The sequence below is a fragment of the Pinus tabuliformis genome, chromosome 6 (assembly GCF_031772625.1).
Source record: "Pinus tabuliformis cultivar Carrire ecotype Pingquan chromosome 6, CPIR1, whole genome shotgun sequence".
NCBI lineage: Eukaryota > Viridiplantae > Streptophyta > Pinopsida > Pinales > Pinaceae > Pinus > Pinus tabuliformis.
Genome location: NC_142292.1, coordinates 1,627,714,561 through 1,627,733,256, shown reverse-complemented (window position 1 = coordinate 1,627,733,256; position 18,696 = coordinate 1,627,714,561). Strand labels below are relative to the sequence as shown.

General features: G+C 37.1%; 1 protein-coding gene across 1 annotated transcript in view; it reads left to right on the top strand.

The window, feature by feature from the left end:
- The window catches only part of LOC149265143 (putative inactive receptor kinase At5g10020), a 96,970-nt gene extending 80,812 nt beyond the window's left edge, over positions 1-16,158 (top strand). Inside the window, exons 2-3 of the mRNA XM_089401895.1 lie at positions 12,418-12,948; positions 15,014-16,158. Of these exons, the coding sequence (XP_089258021.1) occupies positions 12,418-12,948; positions 15,014-16,158 (1,676 nt within the window). The remainder of the gene's footprint in view (positions 1-12,417; positions 12,949-15,013) is intronic.
- Positions 16,159-18,696: the final 2,538 nt, after the last annotated feature.

Sequence of the window (18,696 nt, the reverse complement as noted above, 5' to 3'; positions counted from 1 at the left end):
TTAACCTCCTTAATGCAGTGAAATCATATATTATTAGTAATGAACATGCACGTTAACCTAGTCAAAATTAATGAACATGCACGATAGAAAGCCTTCAATATGCAACATTTAGTACAAAGAACTGTCATTTGTCAAGTGGGTTTCAAGTGATCTTGAGGGAGATATGGATTTCAAGACAATGAATTACTTATTTTTAGTCAAAAGCTTGATTTTGTCTTTGATCTAGAGAAAGAACAACAAGGACTCCTGGATGTTAATCAAATGAAGTAGGTCAAAGCTAGATTGTTTGAGAGAATCAGAACACTAGAGAAAATTATTTTTGAATGTGCATACATAGAGAGTATAATATTTGATTCCTATGTCAAGGTGGTAGTGATTGTTTGAGATTTAAACGGTCTACGCTTCACATGTGACTCTAGATTAATTTTGAAATAAATGCTAATGGTTAAATTGGAGAACTTAAAATAGTCAAAGGAAACAAATTTTGATAGTATAACTAATTTTACTATAGAGGAAATTAGAAAATGGCTAATCACTTTTGTTATTGTTAACAACCATAACTATGTCTTGGATGTGCAACTACAAGAAGAGGCTAGGGAAATTGAGGAGGAGATATTCAATGAATGTGTCAAATAAGATATTATTTTCCATATAGTGAAATATTTCATTTGGGCTAAACTAAAGAAATTCCTTGAAGAAATCATGAATCCAAAATACAACTAATAGCCAAACAATCATCGTTTTTTCTATTGCATGTTGTGATTATTACGAAATCTTGGAACATTCATTTTCTCTATATACAAGTGTTTAATTATTCAATTTTGATGGATATGTTGTCATGAACTAAGCTGATTCTTGGATGCATTTTCTTGCTTTCCATTGTAGGTACATTTTTGACATTATGGTTCATAGGAGCGCAATACTAGTCCCCATTGGGATGAACGCATTTACTTTTGCAATTAAGTATTAGTATTTTGACAAGTTATTTACACAAAAAAATATCTTCTCTACACCAAAAATAATTCAAATGGTTTAATATTTAAATGAAACTTCAGTTACATAATTCCTTCCATTGATACATGCCTTTGTTTCTCCAGATACCTTTGTTTCAAAGTTTGTTGTGTAAGAAAATCACAAAGATAGAAGAAAATATAGATCAGTGACTTGAAAATAAGCCTCTTTGAGGGGGTGACCTCCTTTTACATCACACAAATGAAAAATTATTGGATGATTCAAATGACAATCCCTTCTTGGTATATATAGGAGTCTAAGGGGTTAAAATATAATTAGGGCCTACATAACACATAATGTAAGGGTGCAACAATGAAAATAGCAGGCTTCTATGGGGCACAAAAATAACAATAGTGGGATTCTATGGGGCACAAAAATAACAATAGTGGGATTCTATGGGGCACAAAACTAACAATATGGGGCTACAATAGTATTATAGGACCTAGCATTCCCCTCTCCTTCAAAAAAAAATTCTCCTCAATGCATGAGAAGCTTTTGATGCTTTTGAATAAAATAATCATCCTCCGATGTGGAGTCTTCAACAAGTAAGTTCTTCAACTTAATGAGATACTCTAAAATTTATATGCTTCATAGCTATCAGATTATTTTTTATGTGATTGCTTCATGCTCGAACATGATTTTTCGTTCCTCGTCAAGTTCTCACAATATAATTTGAACTAGAAGCTTGTCACCTATAACCTTCTTTAAGCATGAATAATGGAAAACTAGTTGTACTCATGAATATATAGCCAACTCCAATTTTTATAACATAGTACCAATATTTTTCCACACCTTGTAAGGGCCATATTAGTTGGGTGGTAATTTATTATCCTTCCTAGCTTTCTTGTGTGACATTTTTTTATATGGTTATAGTTGTAAAAATACACAATCATCCACGTCAAAAATTCTTTCATTGCGATGTTGATATGCATGTTGTTACATTTTATTCTACACTAGAGTCAAGTTATCATTTAAGAGTTGGAGGAATTTTTGTTTATGCTTGATGCGATCTTCCACTACTTGAACCTTATAGTTGTTTCTTAAAGACGATGTGATGGGTGGTGTATGATATCCATAAAGTGCCATAAATGGGGCCATTTTTGCTGCAGTATAGAAGGAAGTGTTATACCACCATTCCTCCAAGGGTAACCACTTGATCCATTGTATTTGTTTATCGGATATAAAGAAATGAAGATATCCTTCCAAATATTTGTTTATTATTTCAATTTTCCCATCAGATTGAGAATGATAAGATGAGTTATGAGCTAATTGAGTACCAAGGAAAGAAAATAATTTTGTCCAAAAAAATCTACTAAAAATGGGATCTCTATCACTTACAATAATATTTGGGTTTCCATGTATCTTTTGAATTTTTTCCATAAATCCGACAGTGATTGTACTGGCTTTGAAAGGATGAGATAGTGCACAAAAGTGTGCATACTTGGTAATTATATCAACTACCACCATGATGTCACTCTTTCCTTCATACTTAGGTAAACATGTGATACAATCCATTGATACCTCTTCCCAACGCTGAGTTGAAATAACTATGACTGTAAAAGACCTAGGGCTTATTTGTCTCAACTTTATTTTATTGTAAAAACAAACATTCTGCCACAAACTTTTGAATATCATATTTAAGTCCATCCCAAAAAATTTCCTTCTTGAACCTATGGTAAGTCTTTAGAAATCTTGAGTGCCCTCCTATAGGAGAGGTGTGCAATTCCAAAAGAGCCTTTTGTTTAAGTTGGGATTTCCTACATAGATCTAAGTGATGTTTGTACCACAATGAATTATGTTTTCAAGTAAATGATTTAGATGCTCTGGGATCTTTCTACAACTTTTGAATGAGTGTCTGTACCTCTTCAACTTTATTTCATTCATCCTTTACATAATTTATATAATCATTTTGGATAATATAAATGGCACAAAGAAATGCTTCCACAACCCCATCCCTTCTTGTGAGTGAATTTGCTACAACATTTTTCTTCCCTTTTTTTTGGATGATTTCAAAGTCATAACCCAACATATTTTGACCTATTTTTGCTACTATTTTTAGGGTAGTCTTTGTTCCAAGAAGTATTTAAGACTATCATGATCTGCTTTTACCTTGAATTGTCTTCCTATTAGGTAAGCACAACATTTCTTCAGTGTATGTAGTATTGCCAACATTTCCTTCTCATAAATAGGATTTTGTAAATACTTTCCCTTGACTGGGTGACTTTCAAAATAAATGCTCTCCCTTCACAGATTAAAACAAAACCAATTCCATTTATTGAGGCATCACATTCCACTATAAAGGTTTTTTTTAAGTATGGTGTAGCTAATACCGGAGTGATCCAAGTGGATATTGGTGGCCACCTTCCAAGTCCACTTGGACCCCCACCACTGTTTCTTTCAGCTTTTCAATTTTCTTAACTGTAGCACAGTTTACTATTTTTAGTAGTTTTTGGGTCCTGAACTTCCGGAGCCGTTTTGAGGACTTAAATGACATTTTTTGGGAAAATTGGGAGAAACATGGGACCATGAACCGATGTTTCTCATCCCAAAGATGTAGCTCTCAGATAGATCTTTCTAACAAGATATTGTGCATGTCAAATAGAGATTGTATGCCAAAGTTACGACCCCAGGAAGTTGATGTACCAATTTACCCAAACGAGGCCCACAGTTTGGTGTTTCATCTTCTAGGGTTAGGATTTTTGATGTTTAGGGTTTTCCATTATTGCTCAAGAATAAATAGGCCACATCTCTTCTCAGAGATAAGCTACCATCGCCCTAGCTGGTTTATTTCCATTGTTGTTTGTAATCATATTTCAGTATTTTACATTAATGAAATGAAGTATTATTTCTGCTACATCTCTGTGTTTATGGTTATCTCTGTAATTTGTTGCATTCTTGTTTAAATATGGACCAGTGGTATTAGAGGGGTCTGTTTTCTTCTCTTCTTTTCTTTGCATGTCCCCAACGAGGTCGGGATATAAGGAGTTAGGGCCTGAACTGGTCGAAGATTTGCAAGACCAGCCTTGAAAATCCCAACTGCCTCCCATGGCGGATGAAAAGAAAGACGAGCGGGTAGGAAATCCTATCAAAATCTTGCTCGAAGAAGCCCTCGAGTGACAAAGGAACGTGATGATGGACAACTTTGCCCCAATACTTCTGCGACGACCCAGGGGTGACACATCGGCTTCCAATAGCTACTCTGGAAACGCCACACCAAAGAAGGTTAAATTTAATTTTGAAATCCCCATATTCGAGGGTCAGATAGACGTAGATGTCGTTGATAAATGGTTAAATTTGCTAGGGGGTTATTTTTCTGTTCATGATTTTTCTAGTCGGGAAAAGATTATTTTCACTCTTCTCAAAGCAGCCCCCCACGTCAAGGACTATTGGGAAACCTACTGCGAGTAGAAGGATGAAAGTACAGGCTCACTACTTTCAACCACACCCACTTGGGATTCATTCCGAGATGCCCTCAAGGAGCAGTACTACCCTGTCGGAAGCTATGAGGATCAATACATAAAGTGGACGATGCTGCGGCAAGGAAGGGACGAAGACGTGCCAAAGTTTACCAATATTTTCCATACCTTTCGCACAAAGTTGGGTATTAAAGATTCAAAGAAGAATTTTTTACTCAAATACATGGTTGCCTAAACAAGTACATCCAAGAAGAAATAGAATTCCTGAACATCCCCTCGCTCGGCACGGCAGACACATATGCCATCAAGGTCGAGCAAAAGTTTAAATAGAATAAGCAAGACTTTGGATCTACAAATCCGAAGCAAGGGAAAGGTGCCCCCAAACTGTAGAACAAAGGACAAAGCCAAGGCGGGCTGGCCCAAGACAACCCACCAAAGCTGCAAGCAACGAACAGCACCGTGAAGCCAAAAAAGAACACGAGAAAGTGGCATGAGATCCATAAGAGCTCCACTCAAAACACAAGTGAGTGTCGGGCCAAGCAGTCACTGGTGGCCAAGCTAAAGATTTTAGAATCAGATGCATGTTCCAAATCTAAGTCACAACCTGACAAGGGTAATGACAAGGGGAAGCAGATTATTGATGCAGAGCTCAACGCCACCATTGCCACCACGAAGATCCAGAAGTAGGAACCTGAAGATCTAGAGGAGGATTGTTACAGTGAAAAGTGTCTACACAGAACTGCTTATCCCACTAAGGTGTGGTAGCTACCTTAGAAACAAACAAAGCAAAGCTACTTTTGTTTTTCCTTTATGAAATATAGATGAGAGAAGAACAAAGAAGACCAACCTCTGTCTTGCACTAATCTCCTAGTTCGATTCCTCTCTCTCTTGATAGTCTTTCACTACTTGCTCCCTTGTACGCCCAGCTTCACAGAGTACCTGTAGGATCATAGTAGCATAACATTATACAAGAACATGGATCTATAATCATAAACAATCTAGGATCAGATGTAAATTGACCATACAAATGCATAACACATAAATGACACATCAGTATGGAGGAAAACTTGAATAGCTTTTATTGATACCAAGAAAGAGCCAAGGGAGTTACAACCAGTTGTTCTGACCCAGCATCATCCTCTCAGAAAGTAAGCCCTTATTCACCTCATACAAAGCTTAGATCACCCAACACTATGATGTTGTCTCAAGAAACCAACAACAATTCCTTACAAGATGCAAAATTCCAGCCTCTGGATCTCTGGGATGAGGGATCCATATATAGATATTTGTAAGGGAGATGAGTCAGCTTTTGATTTGATTAGTGTCTTCCCTCTGATATTTCTTGTTTCAACTTGGAAATTGATGATCTCTTACTCATCCTTGGTCGAATTCAGAGATGCAAGTGTCACAGGAGAAGTTTCTGGAAGATTCCATGCCTCTCCGCCTCGCGGATTGACACTTCTATTTTTCACTTCTCACCCATCGCACCCCATAGAAGGGATTTTTGAAATGCAACGCACCCATAGAGTGTACTTAGTTGAGATGCAACGCACTTTGCCTATGGAGTAGCTGAAATGATCCTATTTTGACCAATTTTGAGCAGTTTTTCATGGAGAACTTCTGGGAGAAGCTGTAATCAGTTGACCTTGTTCCTTTAGGGGTTAGAACAACACTTTTAGGGACTTAGGAGCCCTTGGTTTATGGAAATTTCATGCTTGGGGTTGCAGTGCCCAAAAATTTCTATAACAGTTTCCCCCTAAAGCATGAGGTCGTTAATCTTTTGATGTCGGGTGAAATGCTTTATTATGAGGATCCAAAGTTCTTTCAAGCTGGGAGGAGACCTGTAATAAGATACAATACAATACATTATCTTCATAATATTTTCATGATATAGCTTAGGCGGGCATTCCCATGCTTAGCTTTATAAATTCATTTTCATGTACATAGGACAGACAATCGTCTGAGTGTAGACTGATGATTCTGGTAGAGCCATCATCCCTTTGACTAGATGATTATCTGTGTAGCAACGATGTACATTTGATGTCTTTATTTCCTTGAATATATATCGCAGCCCGGATGGATGAAACTAGATCCGGGGTTTTCAATCTTGTTCGATCTTCACTCGAAGTACAAGTCTATCCATGTGAGAGATGTTCTGGAGTCGAACATGGAAAGACATCGCCTGATTACCAGCCAATGATGTAACCTGTTAACAGGCGCGAGAGGAATCACCGATAATGATAATGACCCTCAAGGTACTGCAGTACAATTCATGTGGTGTGAATAAAGGACTTGGCGTCGAACACCACGCAAAATCTTTCAGTCGAAGGCCATTGATGTAAACCTGTTGCCGGAAGTGAGATACTTGCCATTGAGGCATGCAAGCTTCAAAGTACTGAACGAGGCGTTCCTAGATAGAATTCTTGGATAATGAGCTGATGTCAACAAGAATCGATCCGTCACAGGAGGGCCTTAATGAATCCCACATTAATGACACAGAACGGAACAAATGATTCTAATGGAGGTGAAAACGATCTGATGACATAAGGTTCAGGGTGGCGGTCATTAAAGAATGGAGTGTAAATGTATTGTAGCGGGTGAGACACAGGTGAATTCTCTGAATGACTTCTCTTGAACATATCGGTGACACTGACATGATGGATTGGTAGCATTAACCCCAAATGTGGATGGTGTGATGGGACCATGGTGATGTGACCGGTGAATGAAACAACCCAACCCGACTTGGATGCGGAGTGAAAGTGTCATGTTCAAGAGCGACTTGCTACCAACAAAGTTTCTTCAATTTTTCTTCCCAATTTTTCCCCAGTCATTGCTAACCAATACCTCTTTATTTTTGTCAAGCTTGAGGAGGATAACATATGCTTGTTCTATAATTTTCCCTTTGGGCAAACCCATCACTATGTTTTAACGAGCCTAGCGATAGTGAAACTTGTTCTTATCTGTTATGGACAAGTTTGTCGCTATTAAGTTTTAACGAGTTTAACGACAAAGATAACTCAGTCCTTTTCAATTTTAGAGAGTCTGAAAAGGGACGTAAAGGAAACTCCAAAATTCCTTTTTCGTCATCTAATCCCTTAAGTCCGAAAAAGTATAAAACAATACAGAAGGGATGAATTTTCGATACTTTTAAAGAGCCGAACAAAACAAGCGCTCGATCTTTTTGTGTAATAATCCCTTAGGTCAAAAAGATTAAAATCTAAAGGAGGGATAGCACTTTCGGTCCCTTAAACGAGCTAGAGAGGCCAATGGCTCGACAATCTTTTCATAATTTACGAGTCAATTGAAAAGAGCTTAAAGGAGACTTGTCTTTTGAGGAACGAGTGATAAAATTGGGTAGCATGTAATGCCCCACTTAAATCTTATCCTATAAATTTTGTTAATATTTACATTATCTGAAAATATTGAGAAATATTGGTCTAATATAAATTTATGATTTCCATTATTCAAATTCCCCACTTACCTTCTCAAATTGAATATTATGTAGGATATGGTCTCCTTCCATTATTTCATAATATATGTATTCATTTCACATTCCCCAATGTACACTCACATTTACTTGGGAGAAGACATAGTCCTCTCCATCTTATCATCAATATATATTTATTCATTTCACATTCCCCAATGTACCCTCACATTTACTAAGGAGAAGACATGGTCCTCTCCATGTAAGTACATTTCACATTCCCCAATGTACCCTCACATTTACTTGGGAGAAGACATAGTCCTCTCCATCTTATCATCAATATATATTTATTCATTTCACATTCCCCAATGTACCCTCACATTTACTAAGGAGAAGACATGGTCCTCTCCATGTAATTACACTTCACATTCCCAAATGTACTTTTCATATTTACTTGGGAGAAGACATGATCCTTTCCCATTAAATTCTCAATTTTATATTCATGTCACAATTCCAAATGTACTCCTAGCTAAGAAGAGAAGTCAACCAAGGATGGGTGAGAGTTAATGACATTAATGAGAGGTGGTTGAGGAAAGAGGGTATAAAAAGGGAAGGGGGAAGCAAGAAAAGGGGGGGGGGGAGTTGAAGTTTTGCTTAGGATTGTGGGGGTTGGTTGTGATTGTTTGGCCTTGTTATGATTTTGGGAGACCTTGGAAACCTGTGGAGGTTTCTTGGGTTTGAGAGGAGGAAAGTATCATATCTTGTTTTGCACATTCTTCTTGAGGACACACTATATCTGGTTGGACTTGGGCACGGAGGGCTAGGGAACCTGTGGAGGTTTCCTGGGCTAGGAATTTATTTCCTAGTTGGCTGGGAGGTAAATCTGGTTGGGTCGGTTAGAAGGAGCGTTCAGCTGGAGCTATAAGATAAAGGTATCATCATCAACCGCCGGAACAAGTATTTTTCCATGGACTACTCTTGTTAAGTTGATATCAATGGAATGCTCACCTTAATTTATGTTGCTTATGATAAAATGATAAGATGTTAAATGTTTTAAGTTATGTGAAAAGGTCAGCAAGCTCATTTTATTATTTATAAATTAACAGAAAAATAGATCTGTTAGTGTATAACGGAATAGAGGCTCTAATAATAGGATTCAGGTCCTTACACATGGTATCAGAGCTTTAGTTCATAATCTGGGCCCAAAACCCACTAAACCCAAATTCCGCTGTAAGAATTTGTAACCCTCATAAGGACTCACAATTCTAATATATAGATTCTTCAAATTTGCCTCCAAAGCCCACCTTGCACCCATTTACAGATCTTAAATTGCCTCATCATAAACCTGATTTCTGGACTTGAAAATGTTTATAGTACGGGAGTAACTCTTACACTGGTATGAGCGGCTCTCAGAGTATGGTATCGATGTCTGTCTAACTATTTATGAATTTGCAAACATAGAGAGGCGAGTGGCGAAGATATAGAGTCCAGGTTTAAACAACGGAAGTTATTAGAACCCCGCACTGTTTTATGGAGGGAAGCCATTTCTTGTTGTTGATGGAGAACCTGATTGAGATAAAAGCCCCCGACATCATGGATTCTCAGGGCAGAAATCAGTGATTTCGTGATGAAATTGCGCCGGTTCGATTATCTGCTAGTCTTCTCCAAAATGAGCAAATAAAAATTTGAGGTGGGTAGCACTCCTCCCGCATGTTTTGTCATGACAATCAATAATGAAATCAATGTTGCAATCTATATTAATCATGAATATATATGATATGAGTGGTTGTTTGTTGTCTGTGGATCTGGGTTTTGTTTGCATTAACTCTTTATGGAATAAATTTCCCATATTTCATTGCCTGCCATGGGTAAGGTAAAAATAGAAAATGGCCACACAATTTATGGTATTTGTTTGCCTGCCATGTGATAATGCGAAGTGGAAAATCACCGCACATTTTCAGTTCTAGTTCATAGGTTAAAATAGACATGTTTATCTGGATCTGGAAACAAAGGAAAATAGGGTTCGGATCGAATAATTTATCAGGTGATGGCTGGCTTTTGCCAAAAGTTTATTAGTTTTTTTTTTTTAGTCGGTTCTAGTCGCGAAAAAGCTTATTACTGGGTTCCTAGGATAATCATAAATCCCAATCTGTTTACCTGATCTTGAAAGTTTGAAAATAGCCAGAGTCTATAATCACAATACTTGAATTCTACGATAGGGAATGTGAATAGAATGGTTGATCCAATTTCAAATGCTTGATCTGGACGATGTTGCTTCTGCCATCACCAATGGAAATTACTGAATGTAAAGACAGTGACCATTCTTAGAAACGTTTAACTCTGCCATTCTGAGCAAGTGAGGCACTTGCAAAGGGTGAAGAAGTTACTCAATTGAATAAAATGAGGGAAACACCCATTCTCGAATAAAGACATTCGTTTTCAATTAACAGGAAACGTTCATTTTCAGTTTTCCCCGAACTTCAATTTTTTTTCCCAAACTCTAATATGCTCAAACTTTCCCAATAACTTTCCCACCGTGGTAGTGAAGTGCCACGCTCCATTAGGATGTATGCTCGACTTTGCCACACAGGTTACATTGAAAAGTAAAGTCTCATGCTCCACGAAGTACTGGTGACTGTATACCAAATTATCCTGTTTCTGGTGACTATGGATTCTTCTTACCAATTTGTTCTTTTGAATAACCGAGCAAGTGGGAAAAATAAATTCTCCATTTCTATGTCTAAGGAAACGATTCTGAATGTCCAGTCCCTCAAAAAGCAGCGTATAAAACTGAAGATGGTTCAAATCTTCAAGATGTATCATAATGCAACTAATATAGCAGCTGATTTGGCATTTTCTTTTGCCCTGATTTTCAATATACCTGTGCAAGTATGGAGATTGAAGTCGGTCGCTGTCCAATGTGTTTTTTTTAGATGGCTCAGAAAATGGCTTTGCCAAACTACTCCTGTCTTCAGCCCCCTTTCTTCTGGATGGCTTTCTCGTAATTGGCAGCATTCATGGAGTCTCATATTCTGGCAACGTATTTTTTATCACAACAAGTAGCGAGCATCTATCAATAAATAAGGCGCAAGAAAACCAGGGATCAATGGTTTCTCCATTTCATCAGGTTTTGAAAGTCATTGCACCCTCTAAATATGGGAAAGTGACCTTGCCCAAGTCATAAATACTTTTTCTTGTCATTCTGCTTTGGGTTCATGAGCCATAGTCATCTATACAGTTTTACGGAGGATTCTATGGCTCCCTCTGAAGCCTTGCTTCAGATAGTTATGAAAACTTCATCAATCTGACCCTCATCTTAAAATAAGACTTTGCAATTGAGTCAGAGAGTTTCAGAAATGTTTTTATTCAGATCAGAGAGAAAATCATCTTCATGGATCTATTACATATTTTCAATTATCCAGCTGCTTTATGACTGCTATTATTCCATTGTGCAAAGGTCCAACCATCCTCCTTCAAAGATTCAAGATCAGGGTCTTCTCAGTTTCCTTATTTAATGAGGAGGTTGTTGCAAGGGTCAGGTCCTGGTTCCTTTCAAGATAAGGTACTTTCAATGTTGCTCAGATTGCAACCTTCATCATTATTTTCTTCCTAGGGTTTTGAACTATTGACCTGCTTCAAGACTAAACTGGGATATCATAGATTTATCCAACTTCTAGATAGGACCTAGAGTAGCCTTGCTTCCCTTGATTCAGAGTCGTATCTTGTCATTTACATTATTCCTAACATTTTCTGCCACACTCTGGAATCTAAATAGTTCAGAGAGAATCCAAGCTATGCATGCCATCAAATATTGTAGATATGTCGATGGAACTGTTGTTGAAAAACTGATTTCTGCTTCAAGGATCTAATACTTGTTACTAGCAGAAGCCTAAAATCAGTGACAAGCCAGTGGAGGATTCATGCTAACTCCTTGGATTTATCAAGAGAAGAAATCTCTGACATAAGGATATTGGTGACATCATAAGCTCTCAGCAATGATGCAAAGCTAACTGACTGTTCATCAACACCTGACAATGTGCACCTGTAACCCTTGAAGATGTCTTCTCATGCAAAATGTGCTACTGAAGGTTCCCGCTAATTATATCAATAATAGTGCTCACTAGTCTGCTGACCTGCACTTCATTGTCAGCTCAAACACATCTTTGCCACAGCTATAAAAGACTGCTTCTTTTAATGAACATGTTACGGGGCTTCCAGATAAATTTCACTGTATGCCTTGATCTTTCCTTGTATCCAAATATTCGCTGATGTGAGTACATTTAATGACAACAATGTTACTAAAAATAAAAACAAATATTGATCTGACCTCGTGTATGAATATATATGAGGGCTGAAGACAAAGAATCTTACTTAGTCCATACGACTCCAAGTATTCTTCTCACTGTAGGTTAATCCTCATCAATGGGAGCAAAGTGATGAGCCTAGATGGCTTTTATAGGAGTCTCTTCTCCTCTTACTTTGAGACAAGCTTGAATTAGAAGCCGGGCTTGAATGATCAGAATTTTGAGGATAGCTAGGACCTTATGCTCGGAAGGTTATGAGAAGATTCTTCTTACAATGCCCTAATTTCTCTGCAACGCCTAATTTACTTGAACCTGTCATCGAACAATCTGACCGACATAATCCCCCAGGGTTTCCAGAAGCTTAGAGAGCTACGCCAGCTAGATTTGCATTCGAATAAGCTTAGCGGTCCCATTGACAATGGCCTCATGCTGTTGCAGTCTGCGGAATACATTGATTTTAGCAACAACGAACTCTCTGGACCCTTGCCTTCTATGTGGCCGATTGTGTCCGGCCTTATATACTCGCTTCAGTATCTCAATCTCAGTAGCAATCAACTCAATGTAAGCCTGGCTTATAACGGTGCAATTCCTTTTGAAAATTTGAAGGTTCTCGATATCAGAAACAATCGGTTCTCGGGACAACTTCCATCTTTGAACTTTATTTACAGCCTCGAGATCTTGCGCCTTAGCAATAACGGGTTTTCTGGACCTTCACCGGGTGCACTTTTTATGGAAGATTCTTCAGTCTTGAGTGAACTGGATCTCAGCCACGACAATCTTTCGGGTACTTTCTTTGTGCAGCCATGTTTTGGATTTTTCTTGTATTGTTTGTAATATTGATTTAGAGCAGCTTCACATAGAGCTATATGTCCAAGTATTGTATCAAGGCAGAATTTTTGAATTAAGTCATTAGGTGCATTACACTAAGAAAAAGAAAACAACTCAAGAATTTAGTCAAAATTATAATTACTTAGATTAACAAATTGCTTGAGAGATCCCAATGTAATTTGAATTTTGAAATGGTAGACTCAAGGTGGACATTCAATTTTAATTTTAATTTTAATATCAATTTCCACTAGTTGCCACAAATTTCCAACAGCATTATAAAAACTGCAAAGATGAAAAGGCATTGGGAAGCTGAATTAAGTGTTAAAAGAGTCGGTAATTAAATAATATCCGTGAGAATGATAAAATAAATAAACGAGTACAATGGAGTGTTGAAACAGATATCATCAAACCCTAGAGAGCCCAATGGACAAAAAGAACAAGGGTGCGAAGGACAGTGAAGAAACTCAATATCAACATGGCTATCAATTGTTAATCTTCTAACATCCAAGGTCAAGAAGAAGTGTGTAATGCAATTCTTCCCATCTATTGGTTTTATATATTGAAGTCTACGCAGCCTGGCTGACCTGATATTGGAGTTTTGTTCTTGATGCCTCTTGTGATTGGAATCATCAAAATGTTGCAAGTAAGAAGTAAAGAGTCTGGAGTTAGAGGTGCAGATAGATCTGCCTCAGAGAGGTTTCCGGCTGGTCATAAAGACAGGGCATTTAAAGATGAAATGGTCTTCTAAGGTTCCCACATACAGAACCTGCAAGTGCAAGTCCATATTTATTGGGTATCCGCTTTCTCTCCATATCTTGGGAGTTTGCTGCTCTGCCCTTGGTGCATAAGTCCTACATGGTCCTGTTAAGACATGGCATATTCCAAGTCATCCCTCTCTAAAATCCGATCCAATCTCTCAAGGGAGAGGGTCAAATTAATTTAAAAAAAAAAAGAGCCTGTTAGTGTGTTGTCTCATTATTCTTATCATAATTTCTCGACCCAAAGCATAAAAGGCATCATCTTGTTACAGTTTATCTTCATTACTTCTCAATGTGAATTTGAGTAAACTTTATTTTAATTTAAACAATATTGCATGTGAAGTTGGTCGTATTGCCATGCAAATATTTTGCAAGAGTGCTGGGATTACCATTGTTGGTCTTTTTTTGGAATTTATTATGTCTATGTAGGTATTTAATAAATTATTTGTTTGACAACGTAGCTTTTCCTGTGCTAATTTCATGTTGGTATTTACCTATTCATTATTTCAATTTTCAAATTTACACACGATCAGAACACACCTGCAACATACATTCTATTGTGATTGGTGAATTACTGGGTGATAGGGAACGTGAACTTTTGTCATCTTGGGGAGCTGTATTTACGATAGTTTGTCTTATGAACTGTCCTTATATGTGTCCCGTTGTAGGGTACTTTTAACTTTATAGAAGTCTCTGGGTTAAAATCAAGCAACTTTATTTGTCATCAAACACTGAGAAGTGTATGGTTTGGGATTCTCTTGGATATCGATGTTCATTTTTATTATCCTTATCATTAATTGACTATACGGTGTTGTGGTAGTTTATTGTGTCTTTGTAACTAATCATGGAGTGGTCAGTTGTCCAATTCTGATGAAGTCAAATCTTATTTTCACTGCATGTAGATCCTACTGGCATAGATGAATTAATAAGTGACAGGAAACTTGAGTGTCCATGAATGCTGAGAGCTGGATTTTGTAATAGTTTCCTTTATCACTAATTTGTCATTATCCATTATTCTATGTTACTCGACCCTAATAAACATTGTAGATCAAACTATTCTCAGTGGCACCAACTATTTTCCATTCACTTTCATGGCTGCATATAAATTATAATGTAACTTTACAGGATGGATGATTAGATAGTGGTTACTACATTTATTATGATAATCTTTCCATGGTTATTTGACTCTAAAAGGAGTCAAACAACAGAAATCTGGAGTCTGTTCTCTGTAAACTACTAATTCATTTTTGTCATTTTATATCACGGGCAATGTAAACAATATTGCAACGACAACTCTTAAAGTGCTCAACCTTTCTTCAAATGCACTATCTGGTACATTGCCAACAAAATTTGGAATCTGTGCAGTAGTGGATTTGAGTGATAACAAGTTATCTGGGGATTTGTCTATGATGTGGACATGGGGAAATTATATGGAAGTGCTTGATCTGAGCCAGAATTCATTTACAGGGTCCCTGCCAAATGATACTTCTCAGTTTTTAAGATTGACCTATCTGAATTTACCCCACAATAACTTAGTGGGATCTCTCCCAACTATATTGGGAATGTATCCCAAGATTAATTTTATTGACCTTAGCTTCAACAAGCTAAACGGGGCTCTTTTAACCAGCCTTTTTACGTTGTCTACCTTGGAACATTTACACTTATCTAGCAATAATTTCACTGGGGTTATCCCCCTGCCGGACATTCTACCGGTAAACCCTGCTTCATCAGTAATCCCCATTCAAGTGACAAAATATTCTTTCCTGGAAACATTGGACCTTTCGAACAACCATTTGAGTGGTACTATTCCTCCAAAAGTTGGTGCAATTGACAGGCTCAAGACATTGAATCTTGGTGGAAATCAATTGTCAGGAAACATACCAAATGAAATCAGTAAGCTTTTTGTCTTGGTCAACCTCGATCTTTCTCACAACCAATTATCTGGGAAAATACCCGGCAACCTTCCAGCCAGCTTAAAGGCATTTAATGTATCTTACAACGACTTGTCAGGTTATGTCCCACAAAATTTGCGAAATTTCCCTCACTCTTCATTCTATCCAGGAAACTCTGGTTTGATTTTTCCTCGTGCTCAAATATCATCTAACAATGGGCATGGCACCAGTGAGAGACATGGCAGGGGCCTTGCTAAAGCAGTTATAGTTGGGATCTACACTGCTGCAGCTACTCTATTTGTTAGCCTTGCTCTGTTCTTATACTACCGAAGAATTTCAAACTTTGATGACAAAATTGTTTCAAGAGATATAGATAGGGGAAAAACTTCAAGTGCTGGTTACTTTGGATTTGGTAAAGATGTGGAACCTTCACGTCCCATGAGAGTTTCTGTAGAACATTTGCTAGTTTCTGGATGTTGGTTCTATGTTGATGTTATGCATGTGTTAAATAAATTTTACAAATAGAGCTAGAGTCTCCCTTGAATAATAATAATAATAATAATAATAGGTCATGGCCAAGCCAGACACGAAATTGGTTTATGAGACCCCTTGTTTATGGGACAAGCGATCCACCTCCTTGCAGTGATTTGACCACTAAAGTCTGTGGAGGTTTACCTTTTCTACTTCCCGCTAGATTTGAATCTATGACCTCTTACAAGGAAATACATGTTCTTAACCATTAAGCCCACCAAGGCCATTATAAGCTTTATCTTTGTACAAATTTTAAACATTGCGTGCTCTCTATAGATGAATGATTATAGAAATAAGCAGATGAGGTTGTTAAGCTTCTTGAAACCTATAAGTAGCTGAGGTTGTTAAGCTTCTTGGAACCTATAAATGGAGACACCAGATATGAAATATAGTGACGATGTCACAACGAAGACCTAATTATAGAACTTTCATTTATGGTTGTAATGCTCATGACTTCTGTTGACTAGCATGTGTCATTTAAATAACCTCTACTTTAAACATGGGGATATAGTATAGAGTGGTTTGAGTTACTACGAAGCCCAAAACATGCCAAGAGTTTTCCCTAAGTGATCTAGTACTATCCTTACCATTTGATAGTTCTTTTAAGGCATGGTTAATTAGTTAAAGTGTTCTTAATTGAATTGAACTTCAAAAAAATCGATTTTCACTAGGATGCATCAATCTAGCATGATGAGATTCAATGTAATGGTTGCTTCTAATCCATACATATTAAGCATAGTCTTGTAACTAAGTATGCTTTGTCATGTTGTTTGTTTACTAAGACGAAAAAATCTAGAAAGTAATCAAGAAATTAGTTAATAATGAATAGGTACAGGTAACAGAGAAAAACAATAAAACCAGCAAGCAAACAATCCAAAGAAAAATGGGCTGACATGATGTAACCTAAGATTGAGGAAAAGACGATGCCAACAATTATTGCATGGTGCATAACCGATGGAGACCTGACAAAGATGGTCTAGTGGGGTAGAATTTTCTAGTGAAAATATAGATTGAATACCATGGGCTTGTGTAAGGCTTACTCTGACAGTTGTTTTTAATAATCTTAAATTAAATGAGAAGATCAATTCGTAGAGAATTTGGGATTTTAGAATGGAAGCTTATTTAGTCAATAAAAGACTAGTGAAAATATTAGGATACACTTTTACCCTTATTCTAGTGTTGAATAAAAATGTCGTGAAAAATAATGTGTCTCTAGTTTTGGATAAAAGGACCCTCATCTTTCTTTGCAACTTTTGTGGTCACTGGCCACTTATGAAAGGAGTAGGCATCTTTAGAAATGCAATGCCATTTAGAGGGGAAATACTAATAGCAACAGGGAAAAGGAAATTATTCCGTTCATTTAATGATTTCTCATTTGTCTAATCCTATTGTGAGCTGCAATGTATATCATGAGATTGCTTTAGTACTAGTAAACAATGATTAAATATATAATAAATTTGAACCTTTTGGCATTTAGAGGACATTCCTTTCAATTTACAAAAAAATAATAAAGTATGAAAATCATGTTGGGAAACAGTTTCTGAAGTTTGGAGTCTTTTATTTTCAAGATTAACTAAATGGGTTGGAAGATGAAAAAAAAAAACCCATCAAATTGGAAGAGCGGGACTTTTATATTCACTAAGGTTTTAAAGAAATTATATGCATAAAACTTATACTAGCACCTCCTAGTGGAATTGATAGTGCACTAATCTGTTGCTTGCTATTATTTTGGTTTTGGTACCACCTTATAGCATATACGGGTCCAAATGCTATTTTCCATGATGGATAGTTGAATCTGTTCCAACTCTAATTGTTATTGAGGGGTTCCACAAGGATGTCACATGAGCGTTTATGATGCCCATTTTAACATAGATAGCCACCTATGTTAAGGTTCTCTTTTGCAGTTCCATGTTGTTATTTATGAACATTATATACATCTGGTTGGACACATGAAAATCAATTGATGGATTTGGTATTGATGATGGAAATGTTGGATGTATGACCAAATGTATGACTTACTTGGTTACAATTTATTTAGTGCATGACTTGTCAGAGTTATTATTGCATCATATAGGCTTATATATATTTGATTTATCTAATCAATGACTTAGTGAAAGTATGATTTATCTGATGTAAGATTTAATTCCAGTATGAACAACAAAAATTGACACGTGGACACTGGGTTTGATAAACATGGTGTTTAAGATCATGTATCTATATCTATTTTGTGGTTATATATATGCATGGATGAGAACTAAACTACAGATTGGAAAGAACCGTATGATAACCAAGATCTAACATTCCATTGGGGGAGGTCGAGACGACCAATGAGGAAAGGTACGATGTACATTGTTCTATTAAATTTGGTATCTACTTGATATGCACTCTTATGACATGAGTAAAATGCAAATGACAGGTGGCAAGATGACCTGACTGGATTATTCGATGACAAGTCCAACCAGCTTTGTAGTGAGGTCTGTGCTCTGAAGGAGGGGTGGAGGTGTTTCCCACCGTGTATCCTCCGAAACCTGG